Below are 18,151 nucleotides of genomic sequence, written 5' to 3' on the forward strand. Positions count from 1 at the left end.
GATGTCCTGGCTAGCTGTCTAAATCGCCGTGACCCCCAAACCAACCACTCCACTCACTGAACTCTTTTGATCTCGACTAAGGATGCCTCTCCTTAATGTCAATATGTCTTGTCCATTGCTGTTCTGGTTAGTGTTTATTGGCTTATTTCACTGTAGAGCCTCTAGTCCTGCTCACTATACCTTATCCAATGTATTAGTTCCACCACCCACATGCAATGACATCTCCTGGTTTCAATGATGTTTCTAGAGACAATATCTCTCTCTTCATCACTCAATACCTAGGTTTTACCTCCACTGTATTCACATCCTACCATACCTTTGTCTGTACATTATACCTTGATGCTATTTTATCGCCCCCAGAAACCTCCTTTTACTCTCTGTTCCAGACGTTCTAGACGACCAATTCTTATTGCTTTTAGCCGTACCCTTATTCTTCTCCTCCTATGTTCCTCTGGCGATGTAGAGGTGAATCCAGGCCCTGCAGTGCCTAGCTCCACTCCTATTCCCCAGGCGCTCTCTTTTGATGACTTCTGTAACCGTAATAGCCTTGGTTTCATGCATGTTAACATTAGAAGCCTCCTCCCTAAGTTTGTTCTATTCACTGCTTTAGCACACTCTGCCAACCCGGATGTTCTAGCTGTGTCTGAATCCTGGCTTAGGAAGACCACCAAAAATTCTGAAATTTTAATTCCAAATTACAACATTTTCAGACAAGATAGAACTGCCAAAGGGGACGGTGTTGCAATCTACTGCAAAGATAGCCTGCAGAGTTCTGTCCTACTATCCAGGTCTGTACCCAAACAATTTTAACTTATACTTTTAAAAATCCACCTCTCTAAAAACAAGTCTCTCACCGTTGCCGCCTGCTATAGACCACCCTCTGCCCTCAGCTGTGCTCTGGACACCATATGTGAACTGATTGCCCCCCATCTATCTTCAGAGCTCGTGCTGCTAGGCGACCTAAACTGGAACATGCTTAACACCCCAGCCATCCTACAATCTAAACTTGATGCCCTCAATCTCACTCAAATTATCAATGAACCTACCAGGTACCCCCCCAAAGCCTTAAACACGGGCACCCTCATAGATATCATCCTAACCAACTTCCCCTCTAAATACACCTCTGCTGTCTTCAACCAAGATCTCAGTAATCACTGCCTCATTGCCTGCATCCGTAATGGGTCAGCGGTCAAACGACCTCCACTCATCACTGTAAAACGCTCCCTGAAACACTTCAGCGAGCAGGCCTTTCTAATCGACCTGGCCGGGGTATCCTGGAAGGATATTGATCTCATCCCGTCAGTAGAGGATGCCTGGATATTTTTTTAAATGCCTTTCTAACCATCTTAAATAAATGCCCCATTCAAGAGATTTAGAACCAGGAACAGATATAGCCCTTGGTTCTCCCCAGACCTGACTGCCCTTAACCAACACAAAAACATCCTATGGCGTTCTGCATTAGCATCGAACAGCCCCGTGATATGCAGCTGTTCAGGAAGCTAGAAACCATTATACACAGGCAGTTAGAAAAGCCAAGGCTAGCTTTTTCAAGCAGAAATTTGCTTCCAGCAACACTAACTCAAAAAGTTCTGGGACACTGTAAAGTCCATGGAGAATAAGAACACCTCCTCCCAGCTGCCCACTGCACTGAAGATAGGAAACACTGTCACCACTGATAAATCCACCATATTTGAGAATTTCAATAAGCATTTTTTCTACGGCTGGCCATGCTTTCCACCTGGCTACTCCTACCCCGGTCAACAGCACTGCACCCCCAACAGCAACTCGCCCAAGCCTTCCCCATTTCTCCTTCTCCCAAATCCATTCAGCTGATGTTCTGAAAGAGCTGAAAAATCTGGACCCCTACAAATCAGCCGGGCTAGACAATCTGGACCCTTTCTTTCTAAAATGATCTGCCGAAATTGTTGCCACCCCTATTACTAGCCTGTTCAACCTCTCTTTCGTGTCGTCTGAGATTCCCAAAGATTGGAAAGCAGCTGCGGTCATCCCCCTCTTCAAAGGGGGGGACACTCTTGACCCAAACTGCTACAGACCTATATCTATCCTACCATGCCTTTCTAAGGTCTTTGAAAGTCAAGTCAACAAACAGATTACCGACCATTTCGAATCTCACCATACCTTCTCGTGGGTGCAATCTGGTTTCAGAGCTGGTCATGGGTGCACCTCAGCCACGCTCAAGGTCCTAAACGATATCTTAACCGCCATCGATAAGAAACATTACTGTGCAGCCGTATTCATTGATCTGGCCAAGGCTTTCGACTCTGTCAACCACCACATCCTCATCGGCAGACTCGACAGCCTTGGTTTCTCAAATGATTGCCTCGCCTGGTTCACCAACTACTTCTCTGATAGAGTTCAGTGTGTCAAATCGGAGGGTCTGCTGTCCGGACCTCTGGCAGTCTCTATGGGGGTGCCACAGGGTTCAATTCTTGGACCGACTCTCTTCTCTGTATACATCAATGAGGTCGCTCTTGCTGCTGGTGAGTCCCTGATCCACCTCTACGCAGACGACACCATTCTGTATACTTCCGGCCCTTCTTTGGACACTGTGTTAACAACCCTCCAGGCAAGCTTCAATGCCATACAACTCTCCTTCTGTGGCCTCCAATTGCTCTTAAATACAAGTAAAACTAAATGCATGCTCTTCAACCGATCGCTACCTGCACCTACCCGCCTGTCCAACATCACTACTCTGGACGGCTCTGACTTAGAATACGTGGACAACTACAAATACTTAGGTGTCTGGTTAGACTGTAAACTCTCCTTCCAGACCCATATCAAACATCTCCAATTCAAAGTTAAATCTAGAATTGGCTTCCTATTTCGCAACAAAGCATCCTTCACTCATGCTGCCAAACATACCCTTGTAAAACTGACCATCCTACCAATCCTCGACTTTGGCGATGTCATTTACAAAATAGCCTCCAATACTCTACTCAACAAATTGGATGCAGTCTATCACAGTGCAATCCGTTTTGTCACCAAAGCCCTATATACTACCCACCATTGCGACCTGTACGCTCTCGTTGGCTGGCCCTCGCTTCATACTCGTCGCCAAACCCACTGGCTCCATGTCATCTACAAGACCCTGCTAGGTAAAGTCCCCCCTTATCTCAGCTCGCTGGTCACCATAGCATCTCCCACCTGTAGCACACGCTCCAGCAGGTATATCTCTCTAGTCACCCCCAAAACCAATTCTTTCTTTGGCCGCCTCTCCTTCCAGTTCTCTGCTACCAATGACTGGAACGAACTACAAAAATCTCTGAAACTGGAAACACTTATCTCCCTCACTAGCTTTAAGCACCAACTGTCAGAGCATATTACAGATTACTGCACCTGTACATAGCCCACCTATAATTTAGCCCAAACAACTACCTCTTTCCCAACTGTATTTAATTTATTTATTTATTTTGCTCCTTTGCACCCCATTATTTTTATTTCTACTTTGCACTTTCTGACATTGCAAAACTACCATTCCAGTGTTTTACTTGCTATATTGTATTTGCTTTGCCACCATGGCCTTTTTTGCCTTTACCTCCCTTCTCACCTCATTTGCTCACATTGTATATAGACTTGTTTATACTGTATTATTGACTGTATGTTTGTTTTACTACATGTGTAACTCTGTGTCGTTGTATCTGTCGAACTGCTTTGCTTTATCTTGGCCAGGTCGCAATTGTAAATGAGAACTTGTTCTCAACTTGCCTACCTGGTTAAATAAAGGTGAAATAAAAAAATAAAAAATAAAAAAAAGGAGTACTGATACAGCTTCAGTTTTGCCTCATAGATCATAATGAATAAGATTATTTGGACGGGGGGTCTGATTCTAGGTCACTACTCCTATCCTTAGACACTTTGTGAAATAAATATGGATCCAGTTCTTAGAAAGTGGATTGTGCCTCCTGTGGACTAGAAAGCCTGCACATGATGACGGTTTCCCGGATCCAGATTAAGTCTACTCCTGGGATGCAAAAGCAATCCTCAATAGAGTAGAGGAGGAGGAAGTGACCCTACTGTATGTCGCATAGATCTTTACACTGCCCCTCCCTCTGACCTCTCCCTGTTCAACCCTGTCTTGTTCCATTTCCTTTTTCCTCTTGTAGGTGCGTAAGGAGTTGGCAGCAGTGTTGGTGTTTGAGTCCCATGCCAAAGCAGGCACAGTATGTGAGTGTGATAGTCTGTAATAGTCGTCTGTGATGTTTGTTTGAACTGTGGTGGGCCCACATAACTACCACAGTGCTATAGATGCTCTGTCTCTGTTTCCATCCTCCCCCTCACTGCAGTATACATCTAACCTGTCCTTTAGGTAGAACTAATTATTCCTGCCACTGATGTAAAACCTACTGAAACCCACTGGAATATTTCAACATCTTTATCTTGGACAATCAGTCCATTATATTGTCAGAGAAAGCTGAGTATCGGCAGAGCTGACTGAAACGCCAACCTAAATGCCATGTCTACCTTTGTGAACATGGACAAGAAGATACAGACTACCAGTATTTTGCCTCCCAGCCATTTGTTTTTATTGGACTTAGTCAGTGGTGTAAAGTACATAAGTAAAAATACTTTAGAGTACTACTTAAGTCGTTTTTTGAGGTATTTGTACTGTACTTTACTGTTTATAGTTTTGTCAGCTTTTACTTTTTCTTCACTACATTCCGAAAGAAAGTAATGTCAGTAATTTACTCCATACATTTTCCCTGATACCCAAAATTAGTCGTTACATTTTGACAAGAAAATGGTCCAATTCACGCACATATCAAGAGAACATCCCTGGTCATCTCTACTGCCTCTGATCTGGCAGACTCACTAAATACACATGCTTTGTTTGTAAATGATGTCTGAGTGTTGGAATGTGACCCTGGCTGTCTGTAAATTAAATAAAAAACAAGAAAATTGTGCCATCTGGTTTGCTTAATATAAGGACGTTGAAATGATTGATACTTTTACTTTTACTTTTGATACTTAAGGACATTTTGGTGAGTCCATTTACTTTTGATACTTAAGTATATTTAAAACCAAATACTTTTAGAGTTTTAAGTACTATTTTACTGGGTGACTTTCACTTGAGTAATTTTCTATTAAGGTTTCATTACTTTTACTCAAGTATGACAATTGAGTACCTTTTCCACCACTGGAATTAGTGCCCTTTGGCACATCATTACCTGTGAAGGTGTTTGACTTAGTGTGGTGTGATTAACCCTGTTTATGTGTCTCTGTGTTTCTCAGTGTTCAGTCAGGGAGACAAAGGTACTTCCTGGTACATCATCTGGAAGGGCTCAGTCAATGTCATCACACATGGAAAGGTAAGGCCATTACCCCAAGTCTGTTTACAATTCTTTAGTATACACACTTTTGATAAATATTTGGAGACTAAATTTGAATTGTATTCACACTGTACTTACAGTTACATAGTTATACCTTGTGTGTGTACGTGCATGTATGTGATGCAGGGCCTGGTAACGACGTTACATGAGGGAGAAGACTTTGGGCAGCTGGCCCTGGTGAACGATGCTCCCAGAGCAGCCACCATCATCCTGAGAGAGGACAACTGCCACTTCCTACGAGTCGACAAACAGGACTTCATACGCATCCTCAAGGTGGGTTTGGTCACAACCTGATGTTGTGTACATATGGTATTCATACTGATGTGGACTGTCCTGCGTGCATTTATACAGTATGTGTGTAAGTACGTACAAGTCCGTATGACTGTGTTTCAGGATGTGGAGGCTAACACTGTGCGTCTGGAGGAACATGGGAAAGCTGTGCTGGTGCTGGAGAAGGCTGAGTCGACCAATCAGGGAGGGACAGGAAACATCAGCAAGTAAGGCACGCACACCTCTCATACAGCATACTGTATTAAACAGTTAAACAAGCACTTTTAGATTCATCATTCAACCTTAATGAACACACTCATCCAAGGCGTTATTAATCCAATGTCATGTAAACACATTTCTTTGCTGTAGAGTGTAACACGTTTCATTACCATTTTTGTGGACAGTGTTGTTAACTGTGACAATTACCTGCTCACCTATTGTTGATTCAACACATAAATGGATTTCAACCCTGTTCAGTTGAATGGATTGCACTTTATCTCACCTCAAGTGTTTTAACAAACGTTGGGTTTAATGAATGTGATGCTGGTGATGCTGACTGACTGCCTCTTTAGTAAAGTGTCTGCCTGTTGCTCTCTACACACCTACACACATACCTATACTCTCTTCCTCTTCCTGACTTCCCTTTCTATCTCTCTTGCTCTCTCTCCCTCTGTCTCCCTCTCCCACAAACACACAGGTATACGGTGATGTCTGGAACACCAGAGAAAATCCTAGAACACCTGCTTGAGACAGTGAAGTTGGATACTAATGGCAATGATGCTATAGGTATGATGCTATAGGTATGATACTGTAGGTATTATGCTATAGGTAGGATGCTATATGGCTTGCCTTAGTCCAAACATCTCTCTACTATAGTGGCTGGGCCCCTCTATGTCAGTAGACCACTGACATACTCCCACTGTTTTATGTTCAAAGAACAGGAGTACCTCTTTTAAGACACACTGTAGTGAACAATCTGGTGACCAGGATGAACATACAGTAGCTTCACCTCTGAATCATCAGCCAAACTTTAAAGATAGTTTTATGGGAACTGTTTGTTTGGGTCATTCACATGAAACAGCCAACAACGACAGAAAAAAACAGGCAGAATCAGGTCAGTCACATTCCTGGCTATATATTATATCTCCGCTAAAAGCCAACATCAGATGACTCAAATTGTTCCTGTGTTTTTCAGGTAGGAACCACGGGGACTGCGGGAGGGACACATAATGCCATTAGGCCTTGTTAGTGTGTTATGTGTTGTTCTGTCTGTGTGCCTACAGATCCCTGCGTGAGTGACTTCCTACTGACCCACAGGGTCTTCATGCCCTCCAGCCAGCTCTGCCCGGCCCTACAACAGCAATATCCTTTATGATGATGTAGGTGTGATAATGATGTCAATGCCATAAATTGTTGTGTTTATTTTTATTTTCTATGCCTCAATTCAATCAGATCAAGTGTTAACCGGCATTGGCAGACATCCTTATAGCAGATGTTTTGGCAGTGTATTTTAAATGTTTTTTTTTAACCTTTATTTAACTAGGCAAGTCAGTTAAGAACAAATTCTTATTTACAATGCCAGCCTAGGAACAGTGGGTTAACTGCCTTGTTCAGGGGCAGAATGACAGATTTTTAATTTGTCAGCTCGTGGATTCGATTTAGCAACCTTTCGGTTACTGGCCCAACCCTCTAACCACTAGGCTACCTGCTGCCCCTATGGGCTGAGCTTGTGTGTCACAAACCATCCCTTTCCTTATTATACCTACCGCGTTAGAAGCTCAAACGGTAGCAGAAAGTGTAGGCATGTCTTCATGTTAATTTGGATGGGGGGGATTTATAGATTCTCAGTCTAATCGAGGTGTAGAACATAGAATATCACACATTCAAGTGCTTGAACTTGTAACACAGATGCATGAACTTCTAACCTGGCTGCATGGGATTTGTCAGATTATAAAAAATGTGTGGTTTTGTTGCATCCAATAGTAGCGTCCGTGATAAGATAAAGGAGCCACTTGTGGATTTGACGCTTTTGACAGCTCTAATGCAGTTCCACCTCCGAAATCTACTAGAATCTAGCATTTACATTATGTCTCGATAAAGAGACAACCATTTGTCCTTATAAAGGGAAAGCCAGCCATGTCGTGGAAACCGACGGAAACCGACGCCTCCCTCCTGGACGAGCTAAACACCTTATTCGAGGAAAACACAGAGCCGCCAACGTGGGCCAGCGCCGTTCATGAGGACTGTGAGCTCTCAATTTGCATACCGCCCCAACAGATCCATGGATGACGCAATCACCATCGCAGTGCACACTGCACTATCCCATCTGGACATGAGGAATACCTATGTGAGAATGCTTTTCATTGACTACAGCTCAGCCTTCAACACCATGGTGCCCTTCAAGCTCATCACTTTGCTTGGAGCCATTGGTCTGAACCCCGACCTGTGCAACTTGGTCCTGGACTTCCTGACAGGCCAACCCCAGGTAGTAACACCTCCGCCACGCTGTTCCTCAACACTGGGGCCCCACAAGGGTGCGTGCTCAGCCCCCTCCTGTACTCCCTGTTCAGCCATGACTGCGTAGCCACGTACGTCTCCAACTCAATCATCAAGTTTGCTGACGATACAACAGTGGTAGGCCTGATTAACAACAATGACAAGACAGCCATGGCGGAGTGGTGCCAGGAAAATAACCTCTCCTTCAACGTCAACAAAATAAAGGCTCTGATTGTGGACTTCAGGAGACAGCAGAGAGAGCACACCCCCATGCACATGAACTGGGCTGCAGTGGAGAGGGTGAAGGCATGGAAAGGGTGAAAGGTTTCACGTTCCTCGGCATGCAAATCACTGACAACCTGAAATGGTCCATCCACACAGGTGAAGAAGGTGCAACAGAAATTTGTCTTGGCCCCCTGATCCACGGCCTGTCCACTCCACTACCATCAAGAAGGCGGAGACAGTACAGGTGCATCAAAGCTGGGACCCGAGTGACTGAAAAACAGCTTCTATCTCCAGCTCCTATCGGACTGTTAAATAGTCACCACTAACCGGCCTCCGCCCAGTGCCCTGCCCTGAACTTAGTCACTGTTATTAGCCAGCGACCACTCGGTACTCTATTCTGCACCTTAGAGACTGCTGTCCTATGTACATAGTCATTGAACACTGGCCATACAGTGCATTCGGGATAGTATTCAGACCCCTTGAATTTTCCATGTTACAGCCTCGTTTTAAAATGTATTCAATTGTTTGTTTTTTCTCTTCAATCTATACACAATACCTCATAATAAGAAATGGAAATATCACATTTATAGAAGTATTCAGAGCCTTTACTCAGTACTTTGTTTTTAGCACCTTTGGCAGTGATTACAGCCTTGATTCTTCTTGGGTATGATGCTACAAGCTTAGCACACCTGTATTTGGGGAGTTTCTCCTCTTCTTCTCTGCAGATCCTCTTAAGCTTTGTCAGGTTGGATCTGGAGCATTGCTGCACAGCTATTTTCATGGCTCTCCAGAGATGTTCGTTCGGGTTTAAGTCCAGGTTCTGGCTGGGCTACTCAAGGACATTCAGAGACTTGTCCCGAAGCCACTCCTGCGTTGTCTTGGCTGTGAGCTTAGGGTCATTGTGCCGTTTGAAGGTGAACCTTCGCCCCAGTCTGAGGTACTGAGCACTTTGGGGCAGGTTTTCATTAAGGGTTTCTCTGTACTTTGCTCCGTTCATCTTTCCCTCGATCCTGACTAGTCTCCCAGTTCCTGCTGCTGAAAAACATCCCACAGCATGATGCTGCCACCACTATGCTTCACCGTAGGGATGGTGCCGGGTTTCCTCCAGACGTTGTGACGCTTGGCATTCAGGCCAAAGAGTTTAATTTTGGATTCATCAGACTAGAGAATCTTGTTTCTCATGGTCTGAGAGTCCTTTTGGCAAACTCCAAGCGGGCTGTCATGTGCCTTTTTACTGAGGTGTGGCTTCTGTCTGGCCACTCTACCATAAAGGCTTGATTGGTGGAGTGCTGCAGAGATGGTTGTAGTTCTAGAATGTTTTCCCATCTCCACAGAGGAACTCTAGAGCTCTGTCAGAGTGATCATCGTGTTCTTGGTCACCTCCCTGACCAAAGCCCTTCTCGCCCGATTGCTCAGTATGGCCGGGCAGCCAACTCTAGGAAGAGTCTTGGTGGTTCCAAACTTCTTCCATTTATGAATGATGGAGGCCACTGTGTTCATGGGGACTTTCAGTGCTGCAGAAATGTTTTTAATCCGGTCTCTGAGCTCTACGGACAATTCCTTCTACCTCATGGCTTGGTTTTTGCCCTGACATGTACTGTCAACTGTGGGACCTTATATAGACAGGTGTGTGTCTTTCCAAATCATGTCCAATCAATTGAATTTACCACAGTCTCCAATCTGTAAGGACCGACGCTAAATATGAGAAGCAGGTACTGGGAGTTGACATTTAATATGGAACAGACAGGCAACAAACCAGGAAAAGTATCAGCAAACGGGTAATCAGGGACATATGACAAATAATGCTGCAGCGGGGAATAGAGCGGGGAACTAGACAGATATAAGTGTGGTAATGACAGAGGTGATTGAGTCCAGGTGTGTCCAATAATCGCTGATGTGCGTGACGGGGAAAGGCAGGTGTGTGTACAGATGGTGGCAGGATAGCGTAATGCTGGGGAGCCTGACGCCTTCACCCACCAGGGAGGGAGAGCGGGAGCAGGCGTGACAGTACCCCTCCCTCTAGGGGCGCCACCCGGTGTCCCGCCTGGGCAAGCCTGACGGGCTGGACGAGGCAGGGGCCCTGGGCAAGCAGGCTGGGCGTAAATTCCCAATGAACCGGCAGAGGCATAGCAGCCTGACGATCCGGCTGTGGCGTGAACGCTTGTCGATCCCGCTGCGGCGTGGAAGCCCGATGATCCGGCTGAGGCGTAGCAGCCTGATGAGCAGTCTGGGCGTAAAAACCAGACAATCTGGCTGATGCCCGACGTGGGATGGGCGCCTTCTGAGCCAACCGGGGCAAGAACCTCTCGAGCCAACTAGGGCATGACAGCTCGACAAGCTAGCTTAGGCACCCCCGGTTCCATCGTGTCGGCCGCCGGAACCGACGTCACCACCAACCGGAACGCCAGCACTCCCTGATACTTCGTTAGATGGCTGCAGCATTCTGTAAGGACCGACGCTGGAGATGAGAAGCAGGTACGGGGAGTTGATATTAAATACCAAACAGACAGGCAACAAACCAGGAACAGCGTCAGCACACGGGTAAACAAGCACATATGACAATTAATGCTGCACAGTGAATAAAGTGTGGAACCAGCAGATATAGGGGAGGTAATGACAGAGGTGATTGAGTCCAGGTGAGTCCATTAATCGCTGATGTGCGTGGCGGGGAAAGGCAGGTGTGCTTACTGAAGGTGGCGGGAGTGTGTAATGCTGGGGAACCTGGCGCCTTCGCGTGCCAGGGAGGGAGAGCGGGAGCAGGCGTGACACAATCAAACATTTCAAGGATTAACAATGGAAACAGGATGCACCTGAGCTCAATTTCCAGTCTCATAGCAAAGGGTCTGAATACTTATGTAAATTTTATTTTTTTATTTCACCTTTATTTAACCAGGTAGGCTAGTTGAGAACAAGTTCTCATTTGCAACTGCGACCTGGCCAAGATAAAGCATAGCAGTGTGAACAGACAACACAGAGTTACACATGGAGTAAACAATTAACAAGTCAATAGAAAAAAGACAGTAGAAAAAAAAGAGAGTCTATATACATTGTGTGCAAAAGGCATGAGGAGGTAGGCGAATAATTACAATTTTGCAGATTAACACTGGAGTGATAAATGATCAGGTGGTCATGTACAGGTAGAGATACTGGTGTGCAAAAGAGCAGAAAAGTAAATAAATATAAACAGTATGGGAATGAGGTAGGTAAAATTGGGTGGGCTATTTACCGATAGACTATGTACAGCTGCAGCGATCAGTTCGCTGCTCAGATAGCAGATGTTTAAAGTTGGTGAGGGAGATAAAAGTATCTAACTTAAGCGATCTTTGCAATTCGTTCCAGTCACAGGCAGCAGAGAACTGGAACAAAAGGCGGCCAAATGAGGTGTTGGCTTTAGGGATGATCAGTGAGAAATAAGGTATTTCTGTTTTTATTTATAATACATTTGCAAACATAAAAAAAAATATTATATTTAAACATTTTAAAAATTAAAAAGATTTTAGAATAAGGCTGTAAAGTATCAAAATGTGGAACTAAGTCAAGGGGTCTGAATACTTTCAGGGGGGTTGTGTGTATTGTTTTGTATTCTTAGGTATACTGCACTGTTGGAGCTACAAACATAAGCATTTTGCTGCACCTACGATAACATCTGCATAAAATATATGTACGGGACCAATACATTCTGATTTAAGTGGATCACATACCCACCATTTTTGGGAGTATTTTTAATTGGTCTACCAAAAACAAATGAAACATTTTAAATGTTATTAAATGAAATTAAACAAATTAACATAATTTAACCAAAGCATCCAGCTCCTCAAACTGAAGAGACAGACTAGTGTCTCTTCAGTCGACAGGAGCTCAGACAGCGATCTAGGTCTAGAATAGCTGTGTTAAGTTGTTGTTCAGATGGGTAGGTTCCCTTCCTTAACCTTGACTGCACTTACCATGCTGAGCCGTCTGAGGGCTCAGAGCTGGAGAAGGCAGCCTACGCCCTCAACACCAAGCAAAAGATAGTGAAGCTGATTGGCCAGTGGGTGGCGCTGTTTAGCCAGATGCTCAAAGACGACCCCATCGCTGTTGACTTCCTGGAGGTGAGTGAGTTTGGTATGAACATACACAGATATTATGTGTATGTACAGATATATACAGATGTAGGATCTTAATTTGACACAGTTTGCTACAGCAACAGAAAATGTGAATTATTATGTGGATATTAATTATTGAAAAAAATGTTTGTTAGGGCAAATCAAGACCGACATTTTAAAGTGGAAATTAGAAGTCTTTGTAAACCTTGAATACATTACAAGTTTACATTTCCTGCTGTGCAGAAGAATTCTCAGCAACGAATGAGTGATCAAATTAAGATCCTACATCTGTAGATTATCTACACAGGATAAAAAATAGCAGTCTTATATTAATGTTATTTATCCAAATATAAGGCTCTGAAAAGTAGATAATATAGAACATATTGTATGTATGGCAGACGCTGAGGAAAGAGGTGTCAGGTGACTCCCGTCTGTCCAGTATGCTGAGAGAGCAGCTCAGAGACAGGAGGAGAACCAGAGTGTGAGTAGGAACACATCACCCAGTCAGTCTGTCATATAGAATAACCGACCAGGTGAATGAATGAGGTCAAGATACCTGTTATGTCTATTTCTATGTACTGTACTCACATTTTGAGAGGCTCACATACCCAACATTTATGGCAGTGTATTTTTTCATCTGTCTTCCAAAACAAATTAACAAGGCATCTAGCTCCCCCTGCTGAAGAGACAGACGACAGAAGCTCAGTCGACAGAAGCTGAAGCAGCCACGTTGTTAACATTATGAAGTATTGTAACCAGGATGATTGGAGTATTTCTAGCATGTAGATTCTAATGCAAATAATTTAGCGTTTTTGTATTTTTCAATATCTTTCCAGGCTAGAAAATGGTTTTGGGTCACTGGCAAGGGTAAGTGACTTTATAATAATAATTCTAATAATAATATTATGCTTATAATGAATCATCTTGGTTAACCCAGAACAAAAATCTTGCGTAATTTTGTCAGATTCTCAAGTTATGTTTTAGTAGTCTGTCCACGAGAGTACATGCTCAATAAAGATCACTTGTGCACGCACACATACACTATATATACAAAGGTATGTGGACTCCCCTTCAAATGAGTGGATTTGGCTATTTTAGCCACACCCATTGCTGGCAGGTGTTTAAAATCGAGCACACCGCCATGCAATCTCCATAGACAAACATTGCCAGTAGAATGGCCTTACTGAAGAGCTCAGTGACTTTCAATGTGGCACCATCATAGGATGCCACCTTTCCAAAAAGTACATTTGTCAAATTTCTGCCCTGCTAGAGCTGCCCAGGTCAACTGTACATGCTGTTATTGTGAAGTGGAAACTTCTAGGAGCAAAAATGGCTCAGCTGCGAAGTGGTAGGCCACACAAGCTCAAAGAACGGGACAGCTGAGTGCAGAAGCATGTAGCGCGTAAAAATCGCCTGTCCTCGGTTACAACACTTCCAAACTGCCTCTGGAAGCAACGTCAGCACAAGAACTGCACAAGGAGCTTCATGAAATTGGTTTCCATGGCCAAGCAGCCTCACACAAACCTAAAATCACCATGCGTAATGCCAAGCGTCAGCTGGAGTGGTGTAAGCTCACCACCATTGGACTCTGGAACAGTGGAAACGTTGGACAGACAAATCTGGGTTTGGTGGATGCCAGGAGAACGCTACCTGCCCCAATGCATTGTGCCAACTGTAACATTTGGTGGAGGAGGAATAATGGTCTGGGGTTGTTTTTCATGGTTTGGGCTAGGCCCCTTAGTTCCAGTGAAGGGAAATCTTAATGCTACAGCAGCATACAATGACATTCTGGACGATTCTGTGCAAGCTTTTGTGGCAAAAGTTTGGGGAAGGCCCTTTCCTGTTTCAGCATGACAATGCTCTCGTGCACGAAGCGATGTCCATACAGAAATGGTTTGTCGAGATTGGTGTGTAAGAACTTGACTGGCCTGCACAGAGCACTGACTTCAACCCGATCAAACACTTTTGGGATGAATTGGAACACCGACTGCTAGCCAGGCCTGATTGCCCAACATCAGTGTCGACCTCACTAATGCTGTTGTGGTTGAATGGAAGCAAGTCCCCGCTGCAATGTTCCAACATCTAGTGGAAAGTCTTCCCAGAAGACTGGAGGCTGTTATAGCAGCAATGTTCCAACATCTAGTGGAAAGTATTCCCAGAAGAGTGGAGGCTGTTATAGCAGCAATGTTCCAACATCTAGTGGAAAGTCTTCCCAGAAGACTGGAGGCTGTTATAGCAGCAATGTTCCAACATCTAGTGGAAAGTCTTCCCAGAAGAGTGGAGGCTGTTATAGCAGCAATGTTCCAACATCTAGTGGAAAGTCTTCCCAGAAGACTGGAGGCTGTTATAGCAGCAATGTTCCAACATCTAGTGGAAAGTCTTCCCAGAAGAATGGAGGCTGTTATAGCAGCAATGTTCCAACATCTGGTGGAAAGTCTTCCCAGAAGACTGGAGGCTGTTATAGCAGCAATGTTCCAACATCTAGTGGAAAGTCTTCCCAGAAGAGTGGAGGCTGTTATAGCAGCAATGTTCCAACATCTAGTGGAAAGTCTTCCCAGAAGAGTGGAGGCTGTTATTAGAGCAATGTTCCAACATCTAGTGGAAAGTCTTCCCAGAAGAGTGGAGGCTGTTATAGCAGCAATGTTCCAACATCTAGTGGAAAGTCTTCCCAGAAGACTGGAGGCTGTTATAGCAGCAATGTTCCAACATCTAGTGGAAAGTCTTCCCAGAAGACTGGAGGCTGTTATAGCAGCAATGTTCCAACATCTTGTGGAAAGTCTTCCCAGAAGAGTGGAGGCTGTGATTAGAGCAATGTTCCAACATCTAGTGGAAAGTCTTCCCAGTAGAGTGGAGGCTGTTATTAGAGCAATGTTCCAACATCTAGTGGAAAGTCTTCCCAGAAGACTGGAGGCTGTTATAGCAGCAATGTTCCAACATCTAGTGGAAAGTCTTCCCAGTAGAGTGGAGGCTGTTATTAGAGCAAAGGGGGGACCAACTTCATATTAATTCCCATGATTTTGGAATGAGATGTTCGACGAGCAGGTGTCCACATACTTCTGGTTATGTAGTGTACTTCTGCTCCTCTGGTTATTACCACATTACATGCCCCCTTTACTTAGGCAGATTGTGAGATAACAGAAATTCTGGAAAAGTAGACAGCACATAATGCCTCCCTGAGCTAAAAGATATAAAAGCATGACAAACATAGAGAAATTAAAAGCCACAGTTGTGGCTGACGTACTCTGTGTGTTATTTGTCACCATCAGTTTGACTGGTTCTCCAGTTGTGAGGAGCCAGTAGGGAAGTGCCTGCCAATCAGATCACAGGACAAAGGTCAGTGAGACTACTACGAGTTATGTCAACCATAGCATGATAATAACTATGTCTTGAATAGTATGGTAATGTCCTGAACTATGCCTTTTCCCAAAATGACACAAAAGGCTAAATGTTTTACTGTTTATTGCTATTGGTTAACCATTCACAACCCACTGTAACCATGAAAGGCACTTACAGATTGTTTCAATGCCTTGTTTTAATGCAAAATGTCTTCTCCCATGTCTCTGTGTTTCCTAGTATTGTATGAGATATTTCGGCCAGACCATACGTCAGTCATGCTGATGCTGCCGGTGAACACCTCTGTTCAGGAAGTGATGTCATCGCTGGTAAACCCAGGAGGAGACCACGTCCTGGTCAAAATGAATTCCAAGGGAGGTGGGTGGCTCTTCATGTCATCTGGAAGCAATTTGAATACCTTTTCTAAGATACAACTGTACAGGATATGCAATAAAGGCATTGCATGGTCAATCCATCGTCTGTATTGGCCGTGCAGCATTTATGGTGATACGGCCTCTGCAGAAGTCAGGGCATTCATACTTCTTGCTCTTCGCGGAGCATTGCAGAACTGATGTGACGAATGTTGTGTTTATACAGAACCTTCCGCCCTCACCTACTGTCACCCAATCATGTCAATGTGGAGCTATACGTTGCCCTCTACATTGTTACAAAATTCGAGAGGCGCATAGCGATGCGGTACAGAGCTTGATTGGGCCTCCGGAGGCTTCGCTATTGTGTCACACCCTCCATAGGAAGCCCACATTTTCAGATCGAACATAAATTAGATTTTAGTTCCCTATCAGTTAATACACTTGATACAACACTATTCATAACGTTACGATTTTATATACACTACCGTTCAAAAGTTTGGGGTCACTTAGAAATGTCCTTGTTTTTGAAAGAAAAGCACATTTTATGTCCATTAAAATAACATCAAAGTGATCAGAAATACAGTGTAGACATTGTTAATGTTGTAAATGACTATTGTAGCTGGAAACAGCAGATATTTTATGGAGGTATGTTTTATTGAAATAATGTGTAGTGCTCAGTGAGTGTTGATACGTTGGGGAATGTCTGTGTGCTGTATTAATTGGTTTGTGTTTGCTGTATCATAGACAGGACTCAGCTGAAGCTGGATACCACAGCAGTCTACACCTCCCTGGGGCTGAATGAGAGACTGTTCCTCTGCTCTGCCAGCCAGGTGGAACAACTGGTGAGTCATAACCTCCCCTCATCACCTACTTATCCATTTCTGTCTGCTGTAAAAAATAAAATAAAAAAAATAAAATACCATTATTTAACTAGGCAAGTCAGTTAAGAACAAATTATTAATTTCAATGACAGCCTAGGACAGTGGGTTTAACTGCCTTGTTCAGGGGCAGAACTACATATGTTTACCATGTCAGCTCGGGGATTCAATCTTGCAACCTTTCGGTCACTTGTCCAACACTCTAACCACTAGGCTACCTGCCACCCAGTCAGAGATCAGTAGCTCACCACTGCTTATCAATATAAGATAACGTAGCCAATACTATACAACGGTGTAACTCCAAGGTGAAATGGTTTGACTATAGTCTAGATCAGTGGTTCCCAAACCTTTTATAGTCCCGTACCCCTTCAAACATTCAACCTCCAGCTGCGTACCCCCTCTAGCACCGCGGTCAGTACACTCTCAAATGTTTTTTTTGCCATGATTGTAAGCCTGCCACACACACACTATACAATACATTTATTAAAACTTAAGAGTGTGTTGTCACAACCCGGCTCATGGGAAGTGACAAAGAACTCTAATAGGACCAGGGCACAAATAATAATTTTACTCTTTATTTAGCCATCTTACATATTTGTTCATTGAAAATTGTGAATAACTAATGGAGAGACTCTCAGTCTTAAATCATTTTATACACTTAGTCTGTGCCTGTATTTAGTTTTCATGCTAGTGAGGGCCAAGAATCCACTCACATAGGTACAAGGTTGCAAAGGGCATCAGTGTTTTAACAGCGCGATTTGCCAAGGCAGGATACTCTGAGCGCAGCCCAATCCAGAAATCTGGCAATGGCTTCTGATTAAATTAAATTTTCACTGATTCGCTTGTTGCAATTTCGATGAGTCTCTCTTGTTCAGATATCGGTAAGTGGACTGGAGGCAGGGCATGAAAGGAATAACGAATCCAGTTGTTTGTGTCATCCATTTCGGGAAAGTACCTGCGTAATTGCGCAACCAACTCACTCAGGTGCTTCACTATATCACATTTGACATTGTCCGTAAACTTGAGTTCATTTGCACACAAAAAAATCATACAATGATGGAAAGACCTGTGTGTTGTCCATGTTAATGCAGACAGAGAAGAGCTCCAACTTCTTAGCCTCAATTTTGTCCCGCACATTGAATATA

General features: G+C 44.0%; 1 protein-coding gene across 5 annotated transcripts in view; it reads left to right on the forward strand.

The window, feature by feature from the left end:
- The window catches only part of LOC118360768 (rap guanine nucleotide exchange factor 3), a 52,157-nt gene that overhangs the window by 25,094 nt on the left and 8,912 nt on the right, over window positions 1-18,151 (forward strand). For all 5 annotated transcript variants that reach the window (XR_004820914.2, XM_035740166.2, XM_035740170.2 and 2 more), the window contains 12 exons: window positions 4,125-4,185; window positions 5,251-5,327; window positions 5,475-5,621; window positions 5,742-5,845; window positions 6,316-6,404; window positions 6,902-6,980; window positions 12,280-12,430; window positions 12,823-12,905; window positions 13,261-13,291; window positions 15,691-15,757; window positions 15,998-16,135; window positions 16,873-16,970. Coding sequence is in view for 4 of the 5 variants with exons in the window: in XM_035740166.2 (XP_035596059.1) it covers window positions 4,125-4,185; window positions 5,251-5,327; window positions 5,475-5,621; window positions 5,742-5,845; window positions 6,316-6,404; window positions 6,902-6,980; window positions 12,280-12,430; window positions 12,823-12,905; window positions 13,261-13,291; window positions 15,691-15,757; window positions 15,998-16,135; window positions 16,873-16,970 (1,125 nt within the window). In the remaining variant the exon portion in view is untranslated. The remainder of the gene's footprint in view (window positions 1-4,124; window positions 4,186-5,250; window positions 5,328-5,474; window positions 5,622-5,741; window positions 5,846-6,315; window positions 6,405-6,901; window positions 6,981-12,279; window positions 12,431-12,822; window positions 12,906-13,260; window positions 13,292-15,690; window positions 15,758-15,997; window positions 16,136-16,872; window positions 16,971-18,151) is intronic.

The sequence above is a fragment of the Oncorhynchus keta genome, chromosome 28 (genome assembly GCF_023373465.1).
Source record: "Oncorhynchus keta strain PuntledgeMale-10-30-2019 chromosome 28, Oket_V2, whole genome shotgun sequence".
Classification (NCBI taxonomy): domain Eukaryota; kingdom Metazoa; phylum Chordata; class Actinopteri; order Salmoniformes; family Salmonidae; genus Oncorhynchus; species Oncorhynchus keta.